General features: G+C 43.0%; 1 protein-coding gene across 1 annotated transcript in view; it reads right to left on the bottom strand.

The window, feature by feature from the left end:
• map2k1 (mitogen-activated protein kinase kinase 1) overlaps nt 1-15,925 on the bottom strand; it is a 54,683-nt gene that overhangs the window by 5,330 nt on the left and 33,428 nt on the right. Inside the window, exons 3-9 of the mRNA XM_068018241.1 lie at nt 14,803-14,949; nt 13,221-13,298; nt 11,363-11,414; nt 5,360-5,484; nt 4,025-4,226; nt 3,660-3,724; nt 532-593 (exon numbers count right to left, since the gene is read on the bottom strand). Coding sequence (XP_067874342.1) covers nt 532-593; nt 3,660-3,724; nt 4,025-4,226; nt 5,360-5,484; nt 11,363-11,414; nt 13,221-13,298; nt 14,803-14,949 — 731 coding nt within the window. The remainder of the gene's footprint in view (nt 1-531; nt 594-3,659; nt 3,725-4,024; nt 4,227-5,359; nt 5,485-11,362; nt 11,415-13,220; nt 13,299-14,802; nt 14,950-15,925) is intronic.

Below are 15,925 nucleotides of genomic sequence, written 5' to 3' on the forward strand. Positions count from 1 at the left end.
ATACAAGTGGTAACATGCCATGACACACGTGGCATCAAAATCTATGGTCCATCAACATGTACAATTGTGTCACAATTCTGTGACCGGAACTGGTCACCGAAGGGCTTACCTGGAGACTAGGGAAAAAAAATGTGGTAGTTTAAATGTAGGAGAAAGTAAATACAACAAAGTCATTCATTGCATATCAATCTTTGTGCTGTTTCTGGGATGTGATAAGGTGCTATATAAATGCAGGTCTCTCCTTCACCATCAATTAATTAACTTTGACACAGTAAAAGAGTTTTTTGGCGGAAGGGGATATGAGGACATGATGAGCCTGCCCACAGATCCCCACGAACTACACAGAGAGTCGGACAGCTTCAGACGGATGATTCTCCCTCTGAATCTCCAGTCCTCTGTGAGGGAAGCCTGGCGCCAGCCCAGAGGAACATACCCGAGATCGGGAAGTGCCCACCCCCATCCCGTGCTGTGGGCTCCTCCAGTGCACTGCACTCAGAGACTTGTGCCTTTCATTATCAATAACTGACTCACCATTTATTCACAAAGTCCTGGAATTCTTCACTGAATACTCCAGTTGGCAATTTAGGCGGTGGCTGCAAAGAGAATTAACAGATAAATACCTTCACAAACAAATAGAGAAAGAGAGAAACAGCATTATTGGAGATAATAAAAGCAGCTGGGAAGCTGAAACAGAGTCAAAGGATGTAAGACAGTGAATGGACAATTTGTGGTATTCCCGACACTGGAGATCATGTTACAGCCTTAAAACTTCGCTGTAGTTAATATTTTTATAATATTCATAATATTAAAATCTTGCCTATTACATTTATTTCCTGTAAGTGACATTTTACTGCCTGTCACATGTTAGTGTATCTGCCCAATCACAATGAGAAATGCGATGGGAGATCTGTGTATATACACAGGGAAGAAAATGTGTAACAAACATACAATTGTAAATACAACACAGACAGGAAACATGGGAACAGGGGCCATTCAGCCCTTTGAGCCTGTTCTACTATTCAATGAGATCATGGATGATCTGTATCTTCACTCCATTTACCGCCCGTGGCTCAATATCCCTTACCCAACAAAAATCTATCGCCCTTAAGTCTTGAAAGGATCCCCAGCATCCACAGCCTTTTGGGGGAAGAGAGTTTCAGATTTCCATTATCCTTTATGTGAACACAGGAACCAGAGGAAATCTTGTCTCCATCTTAGTAAAAGGCACTATGGAAATGCAAGATCTTTCTTTAATTGATAGAGCTTGATCAGGCAATAACCCCATTATTGTTTATGGTGCAAACTAGATGGACCTTGGTCTTTTTTCATCAGTTCATATGTTTCCACTACAAGCCAACACTTACAGTCAGGGTCATCATCATTAACAACTTATATTTATATAGTGCCTTTAATGTAATTAAACGCCCCAAAGCGCTTTAAAAACATTATAAAACAAGGTATGCCACTGAGCCACAAAAGGAGATATTAGATCAGGTGACCAAAAGCTTGGTCAAAGAGGTAGTTTTTAAGGAGTGTCTTAAAGGAGGAAAGCGAGGTGGAGAGGGGAGAGGTGCAGGGAGGGTATTCTGAAGCTTGAGGCCTAGACACCTGAAGGCGCAACCACCAATGGTGGAGCAATTAAAATCAGGGATGCTCAAGAGGCCAGAATTAGCTGAGCGCTGATATCTCAGAGGGTTGTGGGGCTGGAGGAGATTACAGAGATAGGGAGGGGCGAGGCCGTGGAGAGATTTGAAAACAAGGATGAGAATATTAAAATCAACACTTTGTTTGAGTGGGAGCTAATGTAGGTCAGTGAGCACATGGGTGACAGGGGAACAGGACTTGGCTCGGGCTAAGACACCGTCAGCAGAGTTCTGGATGATCTCAAGTTTACAGAGAGTAGAATGTGGGAGACCAACCAGGAGTGCATTGGAATAATCAAGTCTAGGGGTAACAAAGGCATGAATGAGGGTTTCAGCAGCAGTTGAGCCAAGATGGGGGCGTAGTTGGGCGATGTTGTGCAGGTGGAAAAAGGCGGTCATAGTGATGGCACGAATATGAGGTTGGAAGCTCATCTCGGGGTCAAAAGTGACACCACGGTTGCAAACTGACTGGCTTAATCTCAGACTGTTGCCAGGGAGAGGGAAGGAGTCAGTAGCTAGGGAAAGGAGTTTGGAGTGGGGACCAAAAACAATGGCTTCAGTCTTCCCAATATTTAATTGGAGGAAATTTCTGCTCATCCAGTACTGGATGCTGGATAAGCAGTCTGATCATTTATCAACAGTGGAGGAGTTGAGAGAAGTGGTGGAGAGGTAGAGTGTCAGTGTACATGTGAAAACTAACGCTGTACTTTTGGATGATATCATCGAGGGACAACATGTAGAATAGAAATAGGGAGCCAAGGATAGATCCTTGGGAGACACCAGAGGTAACGGTGCGGGAGCAGGAAGAGACGCCATTGCAAGTGATACTCTGGCTCTGATTAGATGCTTAAGAATGGAACCAGGTGAGAGCAGTCCCACCCAGCCGGACGTAGGTAGAGAGGTGTTGGAGGAGGATGGTGCAGTCAACCACGTCAAAGGCTGCAGACAGGTTGAGAAGGACGAGGAGGGAAAGTTTACCTTTGTCATAGTCAGATAGGATGTCATTTGTGACTTTGATGGAGCTGTTTGGTACTATGACAGGGACGGAAACCTGAGTAGAGAGATTCAATCACGGATCAATAATGGTCAGAGAGTGAATTTGCACAACACTGGATCCTCATCAGTGTCTTTAAGAGATAAAGGGGACGGAAATAACAAGCAGACCCTTAATTCCCAGAAAATGCTGGAAACACTCAGCAGGTCAGGCAGCATCTGCGGGACAGAAAGAGAGAGTTAATGTTACAGGTCCGTGACCTTTCATCAAAACTGATCTAAGACCTGAAACGTTAACTCTGTTTCTCTTTCCACAGGTGCTGCCTGAACAGCAGAGTATTTCCAGCACTTTCTGTCTTGATTTCAGATTTCCAGCATCTGCAGTATTTTGCTTTTGATTAAGAGAAATGTTGTGAAGCTTTGATGCACGATCCTTTGTCAAACTCAGTCTTAATTCGAACAAAACTATAGGGGCTGACTCCCCTGTTCAGCATTTCCAACATTTTCTGGGACGTTTTTCCCCTTTTTATTTGACTCTTGATTTACCTTTCGCTGCCAGTGAGTGAATTATCAGAAGCTCTCTCTGCTGGTGGATGATGTGCTATAATTCGACCAACAGCTAAATACTATTCTGAGATAAAGATTTACACTTAAAAAGAAAAATCAAGGCAGCACCCACAGAGTATGGGGAACCCAGGCTGCCTGATACTTTCCCTTTAAAGCCCTGTTAAAGGGGCAGTGATCTGTTTTATAATTTAACAATCTGCTGTAAGTTTTAAATCCTGTCATTCTATCTTAGATGAAGTAGGGTGGGAGGAGGCTCGTGCGGAGGATGAACACTAGCACAGAGCAGTTGGGCCGAATGGCCTGTTTCTATGCTGTAAATACTGTGTAATATCACCAGTCATCTGCCAGATTGCCTGCCATACCCGAGTGAGAATCAGTGGGAAAAACAAAGTCAAGTTATTGAGAATGTTGCACAACCTGGGTAACTGAAAGCGTGAGAACAGGCGTGGAACTGACCTCATTCACAATGTAATCCAACAGTTCAAATATTGCCATTGGGGGTCGACAATCCACACCGAAAGCTGCAAAGGAAAAAGATCAATTTAAAGGCATCCTGAGGAGCAGTGGAAATCTGGATTGTCCAATCCCTTTATTGAACAACTGCCTTACAACCCCAGCGATACATTCTCACTATCCCAGTATTCCCCTACACCAATCTTATAAGCCCAACGTCCCAGTATTTCCCTACCCAGCAATACCGGCCCAATGTCCCAGTATTCTCCCATCCAGTGATACAACTTCACTATTCCTGTCTTCTCCTACCCCAGAGATTCTGGGATCTTTGTGAATGATGAGGAAATCAGTACAGAATCTAAACTCACAGCTCCCTGGATGTGCAGAAGATTGAGGATTTGGCTCCGAGGATGTTGAGTCTTCTCCCATGCGACAACCAAAGATTTGTTCGAGTTCCTTAGCATCAGGCGGAGGAATTGGATACCTGCCGATTGCCATCTCCACCAGAGAGAGGCCCATACTCCAGATATCAGATTGAACGGAATAGTGCGTCCCCTGGAGTCTTTCAGGCTGAAAAAGAGAGTAGAGGCAATGAGGTTAGTTCTTCTGTGAAACGCCCTCCTGCCTACAGCATTCGGCCCATCGTGCTCATGCGGGCTCTTTGACAGAGCTATCCAATGAGTCCCACACTCCTGCTCATTCCCATTAGCCCTGCAAAATGTTCATCCATTACACCCGGGAGTGGGGTGGCAGGATAGAAATCTGACTTTGTTGTGCTCCCGTTACAGACATAAAAGAGATGCAACAAGGGCCAATGTCCTGTGCCCAAAGCATGTCTGAGAAACAAACAACTCAATATTGGGTTGAGCAGTTTTTCAGGTCCCTGCCTGAAAGGGCGGTGGAAGCTGCTTCAAAAGTAACGTTTGAGAGTGAATTGGATGAATACTTGAAAAGGAAAAATTACAGGGCTATGGGAACAAAGCAAGGAAATGGGACTAATTGGATAGCTCTTTCAAAGAGCTAGCACAGGCACAATGGGCTGAATGGCCTCTTTCTGTGCTGTTTCATTGTATGATACTCAGAGGGACTGAGTGAAACTGCCAAATTAACATTTATTAATGTCAAGTTAAGGGTATTTTTGCATTAGATTGAAAACAGATCTATTTGGTCAGTTTATATTCGAAGTGTTTTTGTGAATTTCTTGCTTCTTGAGGTGAGAATTGTCAGTTTTGAGGAACCGAACATTTTGTCACTTTGGGTGCCCAGCCTCAGTATCCAGGCAGATATAAGCCCCGAAACTGTGAGCACAGATCCCCGAGTCGCTGAACACACACGGTCTGTCTGCTCCTCATTTTCCAAATCATTAAAACCAATGGCTGGAAAACTGTCCACTCCTTGAATCAGGCGCAGTGACTTCTGTGGAGCCAGACTTGGAACAGAATCTTACAACTTCAGGGCTACAGAGTAGAGCTCAGTCCCAGTAAGTCCCCAAATTCAAACCCAAGAAAGACACCCCTGCAAATGTCTCCATTTCCCACAACATCTGAAATCCCTCGTCCCCCACTGAGTGTTCCAGCATTTTTTGTTTTTTGCTTCAGATTCCCGTGTTTAGCTTTTAAGTTCATATTTTTCCTGGAGATTGCTACCAGAAGCACGTAACATCGACAGTGTGGTTAAGATCAGAATAGCCTAACGGAACTTACTGACATATAAGACCTTGTCCCAACGAATGAGTTCGCCATAGAGTCAATCAGCTGTCCACTGACCCCAAAATCACAAAGTTTGATTTCACCACGGGAATTTACCAAGATGTTTGAAGGTTTAACGTCTGGAAAAGAAACATGATTTAGAAGGTTCTAGAACTACAAGAAATGATGCATTTTTAGCTTCTGTTTTGACAAGTGACTTGGGAAAAGCAGCACTGTTGGATACAAACAAAAAATAATGTTTATGAATTGTAACATGTGTAAAAATTAAGAAGCAAATGATGTTACATAAAGATACAGAATTAATAGTGTTAGAGGCAGAAACTGTGTCAAAATTGAAGAATAGCTTGGATAAGTTGATGAAGGAGAAGTGATTGAGAGGATACGGGAACATTGTGGGTAAATTTGGATATAAACCCGCAAAGGAAATATTTGCAGAGGTATGGGGAAGGAGTGGGACTCATTGATAGCTCTTTTGAAGAACCAGCAGAGGCACAAAGGGCTGAATGGCCTCCTTCTGTGATGTAACACTCCATGATGTAATTTGCATTTGAATGAATACTGACTGCTTAATTAGGGAACAAAAATCAGCCTGCTGACTCGGAGCTGGATGTGTGCAGGTATGAACATTGTGTGAAGACTAGGATGCCATACAGAGTTGAACAGCCTTGCTGTCAAGGCTTGCACATGGATAATGGCCTCAATGAGGTTTCTAAGAAGGAGCAAGAGATATAATACCTTTGGGAAAGGGGGGAAATAATTGGAGAGCATTTTATTTTTAAAATTCTGCCTGCAGCTTGCTGTGTGCTTTCAGATCCATGTGACTCAAGAAAGGAATCAGAGGAACAGGTTTAAAGTGATTTCTTCTTGGTAAAACAGTTTAATCTGAACACCATATAAACGGATAACTCCGCCCCTTGCTGTATAACTTAAACAGACACTACTCTTTAATCCAGTGCATTATCCAGATTCATCCCATCAGTCATCATTCCATTATAATTTATTGCAGGTAAAACAGTTGCAACACAGTCCCAGCACAGAGAAGCAGAGAATCTAACTGGGGGGTCATTCCGACATTCATTAATAGTGAGCAGCTTGTTTGGGTTAGAGAGAGTTATAGAGAAATTCAAAGAAAAAGCTAATGGTAAGATTAAAGTGAATTAATTTTATCAGAAATCTGGCCCCAAGACAACAGCAATCTTCTTCTGTGGATTGGCTGATCGGTCATTTTTTTAAAAATTTGGTATTTGCTCCCAAAAGACCTAAAAGTGAAAAGGCATTGATTGGTTTAGCAACAAAAAGTTACATTTATATAGTGCCTTTAAGTAGTAAAATGTCCTAAGGTGCTTCACAGGAGTGTAATCAGACCAAAAAAAATGACACCATGCCAGAGAAGGGGAAATTAGGGCAGGTGACCAAACGTTTGGTCAAAATAGTAGGTTTTAAGGTGCGTCTCAAAGGATTTCCATCTCTCCACCATCGGCAGCCGTGCCTTCAGCTGCCTGGGCCCTAAGCTCTGGAATTCCCTTCCTAAACCTCTCCACCTCTCTCTCCTCCTTTAAAACACTCCTTAAAACCTATCTCTTTCACCAAGATTTTGGTTACCTGTCGTAACATATCCTTATGTGGCTCAGTGTCAAACCTTGTTTAACAACGTTCCTGTGAAACACCTTGGGACGTTTTACTACATTAAAGGTTCTATATAAGTGCAAGTTGTTGTTGTGTATTTATGCCCAGAAACTGGATTGTAGGCATGGCAACTCTGTTGTAGTAATATGACCTAAGCTCAGGAAACCAGGATGTAGAAGCAGTTTGGGTAGAGATGAGAAATAATAAAGGCAAAAAGACACTCATGGGAGTGTTATACAGGCCCCCTAAAAGTAACCACATGGTAGGACAGAGTCTTTCTTTGGCCTCTTTATCTCGAGAAACAATGGATACGCGCCTGCAGGTGGTCAGTGGTGTGTGGAGCAGCGCCTGGAGTGGCTATAAAGGCCAATTCTAGAGTGACAGGCTCTTCCACAGGTGCTGCAGAAAAATTTGATTGTCGGGGCTGTTACACAGTTGGCTCTTCCCTTGCGCCTCTGTCTTTTTTCCTGCCAACTGCTAAGTCTCTTCGACTCGCCACACTTTAGCCCCACCTTTATGGCTGCCCGCCAGCTCTGGCAAACGCTGGCAACTGACTCCCACGACTTGTGATCAATGTCACAGGATTTCATGTCGCGTTTGCAGACGTCTTTAAAGCGGAGACATGGACGGCCAATGGGTCTGATACCAGTGGCGAGCTCGCTGTACAATGTGTCTTTGGGAATCCTGCCATCTTCCATGCGGCTCACATGGCCAAGCCATCTCAAGCGCCGCTGACTCAGTAGTGTGTATAAGCTGGGGATGTTGGCCGCCTCGAGGACTTCTGTGTTGGAGATACAGTCTTGCCACCTGATGCCAAGTATTCTCCGGAGGCAGCGAAGATGGAATGAATTGAGACGTCGCTCTTGGCTGACATACGTTGTCCAGGCCTCGCTGCCATAGAGCAAGGTACTGAGGACACAGACTTGATACACTCGGACTTTTGTGTTCCGTGTCAGTGCACCATTTTCCCACACTCTCTTGGCCAGTCTGGACATAGCAGTGGAAGCCTTTCCCATGCGCTTGTTGATTTCTGCATCTAGAAACAGGTTACTGGTGATAGTTGAGCCTAGGTAGGTGAACTCTTGAACCACTTCCAGAGCGTGGTCGCCAATATTGATGGATGGTACATTTCTGACGTCCTGCCCCATGATGTTCGTTTTATTGAGGCTGATGGTTAGGCCAAATTCATTGCAGGCAGCCGCAAACCTGTCGATGAGTCTCTGCAGACACTCTTCAGTGTGAGATGTTAAAGCAGCATCGTCAGCAAAGAGGAGTTCCCTGATGAGGACTTTCCGTACTTTGGACTTCGCTCTTAGACGGGTAAGGTTGAACAACCTGCCCCCTGATCTTGTGTGGAGGAAAATTCCTTCTTCCAAGGACTTGAACGCATGTGAAAGCAGTAGGGAGAAGAAAATCCCAAAAAGTGTGGGTGCGAGAACACAGCCCTGTTTCACGCCACTCAGGATAGGAAAGGGGTCTGATGAGGAGCCACCATGTTGAATTGTGCCTTTCATATTGTCATGGAATGAGGTGATGATACTTAGTAGCTTTGGTGGACATCCAATCTTTTCTAGCAGTCTGAAGAGACCACGTCTGCTGACGAGGTCAAAGGCTTTGGTGAGATCAATGAAAGCAATGTAGAGGGACATCTGTTGTTCGTGGCATTTCTCCTGTATCTGACGAAGGGAGAACAGCATGTCAACGGTCGATCTTGTAGTAGTATGACCTAAGCTCAGGAAACCAGGATGTAGAAGCAGTTTGGGTAGAGATGAGAAATAATAAAGGCAAAAAGCCACTCATGGGAGTGTTATACAGGCCCCCTAAAAGTAACCACATGGTAGGACAGAGTATATAGGAAGAAATAATGGGAGCTTGTCTGAAAGGTACGGCGATAATCATGGGGGATTTTAATCTACATATAGACTAGAAAAATCAGATGGGCAAAGGTAGCCTAGATGAGAATGTTTTTGGGATAGTTTCTTAGAACAGCACATTCTGGAGCCAGAGAGCAGGCTATACTAGACCTGGTATTGTGAAACGAGATAGGATTAACTGATGACCTCATAGTGAAGACGCCCCTAGGTAGCAGCAATCATAATATGATTGAATTTTACTTTCAGTTTAAGGGAGACAAGAGTGGGTCTAAGAGTAGTATTTTAAACTTAAATAAGGGTAATTATGAGGCAATGAAAGCAGAGCTAGCTAAAGTGAACTGGCAAATTAGGTTAAGGAATCACTCAATAGGGATGCAGTTTGCAGACATTTAAGGGGATATTTCAGAATACATAGAATAGATACATTCCAACAAGAAAGAAAAATTCCAAGGGGGGGGACCCACCATCCGTGGTTAACTAAACAAGTTAGAGTTAGTATCAAACTTAAAGAAAAAGCATATAATTGCACAAAGATGGGTGGCAGGCCAGAAGATAGGACAGAATATAAAAAACAGCAAAGTATGACTAAAAGACTGATAAGAGTACGAGAGAAAGCTAGCTAGAAATATAAAAACAGATAATAAGAGTTTCTATAGATATTTTAAAAAGAAAAGAGTTAACAAAGTGAGCGTTGGTCCTATAGAAAGTGAGTCTGGGGAATTAATAAGGGAAAATAAAGAGATGGCAGATGAATTGAACAGGTATTTTGCATCAGTCTTCACTATAGAGGATATAAGCAACTTCCCAGTATTAGCTATAAATCAGGAAATGGAAGGGAGGGAGGGAAATCAAGAAAATTACAATCACCAGGGAAATGGTACTGAGCAAATTGTTGGACTTGTGGGTTGACAAGTCCCCGGGTCCTGATGGATTTCATCCTAGGGTCTTAAAAGAAGTGGCGAGTGAGATAGTTGATACTTTGGTTTTAATTTTCCAAAATTCCTTAGATTCAGGGAATGTTCCATTAGATTGGAAACTAGCCAGTGTAACTCCTTTATGCAAAAAGGGAGGGAGACAGAAAGCAAGAAACTACAGGCCAGTTAGCTTAACATCTGTCTTAGGGAAAATGTTAGAAGCTATTATTAAAGACGTTATAGCAGGGCACTTAGAAAAATTCAAATTAATCGGGCAGAGTCAACACGGTTTTGTGAAAGGGAAATCACATTTAACCAATTTATTGGAATTCTTTGCTGTGGATAAAGAGAAACCGGTGGCTGTATTATACTTAGATTTCCAGAAGGCATTTGATAAGGTGCCACATCAAAGGTTATTGTGGAAAATAAAAGCTCATGGTGTAGGGGGTAACATATTGGCATGGATAGAAGATTGGCTAGCTAATAGGAAACAGAGTATAGGCATAAATGGGTCATTTTCTGGTTGGCAAGATGTAACGAGTGGTGAGAAATTGCAGAGCTCTGAGATGGAGAGGAATCCGGGTGCCCTAGTGCATGAATTGTAAAAGATTAGTATGCAAGTTCAACAAGTAATTAGGAAAGCTAATAGAATGTTATCGTTTATTGCGAGGGGAATTGAATACAAAAGTAGGGAGGTTATTCTTCAGTTATACAGGGCATTGGTGAGACCACATCTGGAGTACTGTTTACAGTATTGGTCTCCTTAATTAAGGAAGGATGTAAATGCGTTGGAAGCAGTTCAGAGAAGGTTTACTTGACGAATACCTGGGATGGGCGGGTTGTCTTACGAGCAAAAGTTGGTCGGGCTGGGCTTGTATCCTCTGGAGTTTAGAAGAGTAAGAGGCGACTTGATTGAAACATATAAGATCCTGAGTGGTCTTGACAGGGTGGATGTGGAAAGGATGTTTCCCCTTGTGGGAGAATCTAGAACTAAGGTTCACGGTTTAAAAATAAGGGGTCGCCCATTTAAGACAGAGATGAGGAGAAACCTTTTCTCTGAGGGTCGTGAATCTTTGGAACTCTCTTCCTCAGAAGGCAGTGGAAGCAGAGGTTTTAAATATTTTTAAGGCAGAGGTAGATAGATTTTTGATAAGCAAAGGGGCAAAAGGTTACTGAAGGTAGGCGGGAATATGGAGTTGAGGTTAAAATCAGATCAGCCATGATCTTATTGAACGGCGGAGTAGGCTCGAGGGGCCGAGTGGCCTACTCCTAGTTTGTATGTTTGTTTATGTGATTATTATTTTGTGCACGACACAAGTGCGCTGAACTGACTCAGTGAGATGATGACGTGAATCACTGCTGCTGTTGATTGTGTGGGATAGAGGCAGTCACACAGACAAGTGCTGCCGATGCTACTTTAGTTAGGCAAACATGCTGCAGAGTATTCGGTGTGGGACTGATTCTAGTCAGAGTTAGATGTTAGGCCCCTTTAACTTATACCATAGAGCTCTGGGGGTTAGGTCAATTTCAGTGAAAGATACCCCACATACAAACAGCATTCAATAGACTGGTCATTACTATACCTCTGTGCATGATCTTGTGTTTCTCTCGCAGGTATGCCAGTCCCTTGTTAACCTGCGAAGATTGTAAAGTATTTTTAAAAAGGACTTACTAGGACTAAGTTTATCTGTTTATATACAAAATATACTAACAATCTTACACCACCAGCTGTCAGGTTTTTCCATTTTAAACTTCTTTATCCCTATTTAGAGGGGGCAGTGAGTTCAGTTGGCTAGATGGCTGGAATGTGGTGCAGAATAACGCCAACAGCGTGGGTTCAATGCCTGTACCGGCTGAGGTAGTTCTTGAGGCCTGCCTCCTTGCCTTGCCCCATTGTGATATCCTGGGAAAGCCATGATTAGCAACTCTCAGACAACAAGGACGTTACATAGTTAGAGAGAGATAGATGTTCCTATTTATAATGGAGTGCCACCACTGGCAACAGGGTGTAATTACAGCATGACAAGTTTACATAGGATAAAGGGGATAGAGGAATTTATAACAGAAATATAAAAATTACGACAGAATGCACGACTTTGGAACTGCATTATGTCTGCACGCCCTGGTCCAATTATCCTTACCCATTAACTCCACTTCACCCGGGATCTAGACCTGGTCTTAGCTCCACGTGTGCAATGGCTACAGGAAACTGACCAGTGATGTAATAGCAGTTTTGCTATAACACACACTTCCTGTGTCAGATTTGCCTCCTGCTAACACATTACACTCTCTGGTGATAACACCCCCACTGTAAATCCCCCAACTCACCTTGACCTGTGTCATAAGGAAAAAATAAAGAAGCATTTGCATTTCTATAGCCCCTTTCACAACCTCAGGAAGTCCCAAAGCGCTTTACAGCCAATGAAATACTTTTGAATTGTAGTCATTGTTGTAATGAAGGAAACACAGCAGCCAATTTGCACACAGCAAGATCCCACAAACAGCAATGTGATAATGACTAGATCATCAGTTTTTGTGATGTTGATTGAGGGATGAGTGTTGTCCAGGACACTGGGGAGAACTCCCTCGCTGTTCTTTACAATAGTGCCATGGGATCTTCTACCACCTGAGAGCGAAGATGGGGCCTCGATTTAACATCTCATCCAAAAGGCAGCACCTCTAACAGTGCAGCACTCCCTCAGTATTGCACTGGAAGAGCCAGCCTACATTATGTGCCTCAGTCCTGGAATGGGACTTGAAGCAACAACCTTCTGACTCAGAGGCGAGTTTGCTTCCCACTGAGTCACAACGGACATCTTAAATGCCAGTATGTGCCCAGCACATAGACATCACATTTGAAAGTGGCAAAAGTATACACAAAACAAAGCGACAGGAAGTTATATCAAGCTGGTTTCTTTTGACCTGGAGTCAGAAATTTAAGGCACCTGCCAATCTGTAAACTTCCTTGATTGACAGGAAGTTATGTACGAATGACTTCAGCATGTGTAGGTCAGTGAAACACACATCCACCCATTTTATCAGCAGAACACTGTGTATTACATAGTATAGCACTCCTGCCATTATAAAATAACATATCATCCGTCTAACTGTGAGCGATGCCACAGGAAATCCACTCAGTGATATAAATAGTGACTTTAGCTTTTCATAACAAACAGCAGGTTGTAATGTACCCAGGATACAAAGTGCGCTCCAGAAAGCCACTAGATGATAAACCATTTCATACAGCGTAGGGGATTGTGGGCATTGTAGCTGCCATTATTGAATGATTGATATGCCGAGCAACCAATCGAGGGAACGTGGTAACGGGACAATTGAAGGTGGTCATGTGCCAAAAACTCGAGAATATTGTCCAACCACAGTTGACGACGCTACTCTGTTACTGGACCATCATGCTCCTGTACTGATTTGAGTCGTACTTACAGCTATGCTCACTTTGCCCAGGACTTGCTCTGTAATTCTTCCAGCTTTTTTGAGCACTTGATCCAATGATCCACCATCCTAACAGTAAATTAAAAGTTAGAATTACTCAGATTAAACTAAACAGCACTGGACCCCGATCATCTTACTGTGTGACAGGCACACCCCTGTGAACAAAATATTAATTATCTGTCAGAATGGAGCATGGTCAATAACACATGATTGAGAATCATCTTTAGCTTGTGATTGGTCTCTTTCCATTATTGAATCTAGTTCCCAGGATGTGCAGATAAGACCTTCATTTTTCCATCTTAATTTTTTTTTAAATGCCAATACTCCCCTCCCTCCCCCAATCCATGGATTGCAACAGCTGGCCCTGGTGACAGGTTTCAGAGAACCCTTAGGGAAGGATTCACAGAATCACAGAATAATACAGTGCAGAAGAGGCCCTTCGGCCCATCGAGTCTGCACCGATGCATTAAAGAAACCTGACCTGTCTACCTAATCCCATTTGCCAGCACTTAACCCATAGCCTTGAATGTTATGACATGCCAAGTGCTCATCCAGGTACTTTTTAAAGGATGTGAGGCAACCCGCCTCTACCACCCATTCTCTGACTAGATCTGTAAGAAACCCCTCAGGAAGTTCCCACACCTGCTGCTGCCTCCCTGCAGCAAGAGCAGTAGATTCAGAGAGTCACGTACCACAAAGGATAGGAAGAACAACATATCACAGTAAACGCACTACATTTCATCATTATTAAAGACACAATTCATCATCATAAACTTTGCAATCATCGCCTGCTTACAAAATTTATGGCTTTTGCCTAAATAGCAATTCAGAGGAACGGTTGTTAATAGAAAAGCAAGTCCAAAGGAAGTACCAGGGATAAAAGACTTCAGTTACATGGAGAGACTGGAGAAGCTGGGATTGTTCTCCTTACAGCAGAGAAGGTTCAGGGGAGATGTAACAGAATTGTTTAAAATTATGAGGGGTTTTGATAGAGTCGATAAGGAGAAACTGCTTCGACTGGCAGGTGGGTCAGTAACCAGATGACACAGATTTAAGGTAATTGACAAAAGGACCGGAGGCAAAATGAGGAAAAAAATGTTTTCATGCAGCAAGTTGTTGTGATCTGGAATGTGCTGCCTGAAAGGACGGTGTCAGCAGAGTCATCTGTAAATTTCAAAAGGGAATTGGATAAATACTAGAAGGGGAAAATTTTTCAGGGCTATGGGGAAAGAGCAGGGTGTAGGACTAAGTGGATAGCTTTCAGAGAGCTTCACAGGCATGCACAGGACTACATGGCCTTTCTGTGCTGAAAGATTTTATGAAAACATCGAAGACCTGTTGTATCTGTTAAAGGGGCAAATGTGCACAAGGTCTTTGAGCAGAACCAGGAGCCAAGAATTAAGGATAGCAACTGCTAGAACACACAGTGATTCAAGGAGTAGAGACAAGGCCATCTCACTGAAGGGAGATGGAAATGAACTTGGCGGCTCCCACAACTGGACTTGAAAATCGGCCGTTTTCTGTTCCCACCTCATTTTTTTTTTTAAGTAGCAAATGCTCTTAGCTTCCGTACCATGTGCTCCATGCAGATGCTTATCTCTCCATCGCTGTAGAAAGCTCCATAGAATCCCACAATATAGGGAGAGTTGCATTCATGTAGAACCTGAAGCTCTCGGATGATCTGATTCCGAATGGCTGGCTTTATCTCCAGGTGAATCAGCTACGAGAAAAAGATACGGAAAAATTCAGTCTATTTTTCCATCCTTCCATAATTACACAGAATTTACAGCACAGAAACAGGACCAACTGGTCCAATCTGATGTTTATGCTCCACACAAGCCTCCTCCCACCCCTCAACTCAACCTATCAAGATATCCTTCTATTCCTTTCTCCCTCATGTGACTCTCCAGCTTGGCCTTAAATGCATCTACACTCCTGGCCTCAACCAGCAAGTTCCACGTTCTCACCACTCTCTGGGTAAAGTCTCTTCCGAATTCCCTATTGGATTTATTAGTGACTATCTTATATTAATGACCCATGGCTTTTGATTCTTTCATGTGGAAACATCCACTCTATTAAACCCCTTCATCATTTTATGGACCTCTATTAGGTCATCCCTGTCTTCTCTTTTTCTAGAGAAAAGAGACTGAGCCTGTTAAATCTTTCCTGATAATCGGCATCTTGTCATGCCTCTACACCTTCCTCACTACTGTTCCACACAGGCTCTGGCTCGAGACAGTTATAGCCTCTCAGTTCTGGCAACATCCTTGTAAATCTTTATTCCACCTTCTTCAGTGCCTCTATACCCTTGATACAGAGACCAGAACTGCATGCCGTAATCCAAGTGTGGTCTAACGAAAGTTTAAATAAATTTAACATAACTTCTCTGCTTTTCAATTCTACTTCCGAGAAACATTTCAGTTATATTGACACCAGCTTTATGTTTCTAGGTTTTTTAAACTGAATTAAGATTTTCAAACTGCTGTGGAAGGATTTGAACTCTTGGTTTTCTGGATTCCTACTCCAGTAACATAATCTTCACAGCAATACCATGGCCCTCTCACATTAGATGCCACATTGGTAACAGAATCAATACTTTAGTCAAATGTTTGGTCACAAATTTGATCAATAATTTACAGAGGCATTGAATACAAAAACAAGGAAGTCATGCTAAACCTTTATAGAACACTGGTTAG

This window comes from Heterodontus francisci, chromosome 38 (genome assembly GCF_036365525.1).
Source record: "Heterodontus francisci isolate sHetFra1 chromosome 38, sHetFra1.hap1, whole genome shotgun sequence".
NCBI classification, from domain to species: Eukaryota; Metazoa; Chordata; class Chondrichthyes; order Heterodontiformes; family Heterodontidae; genus Heterodontus; species Heterodontus francisci.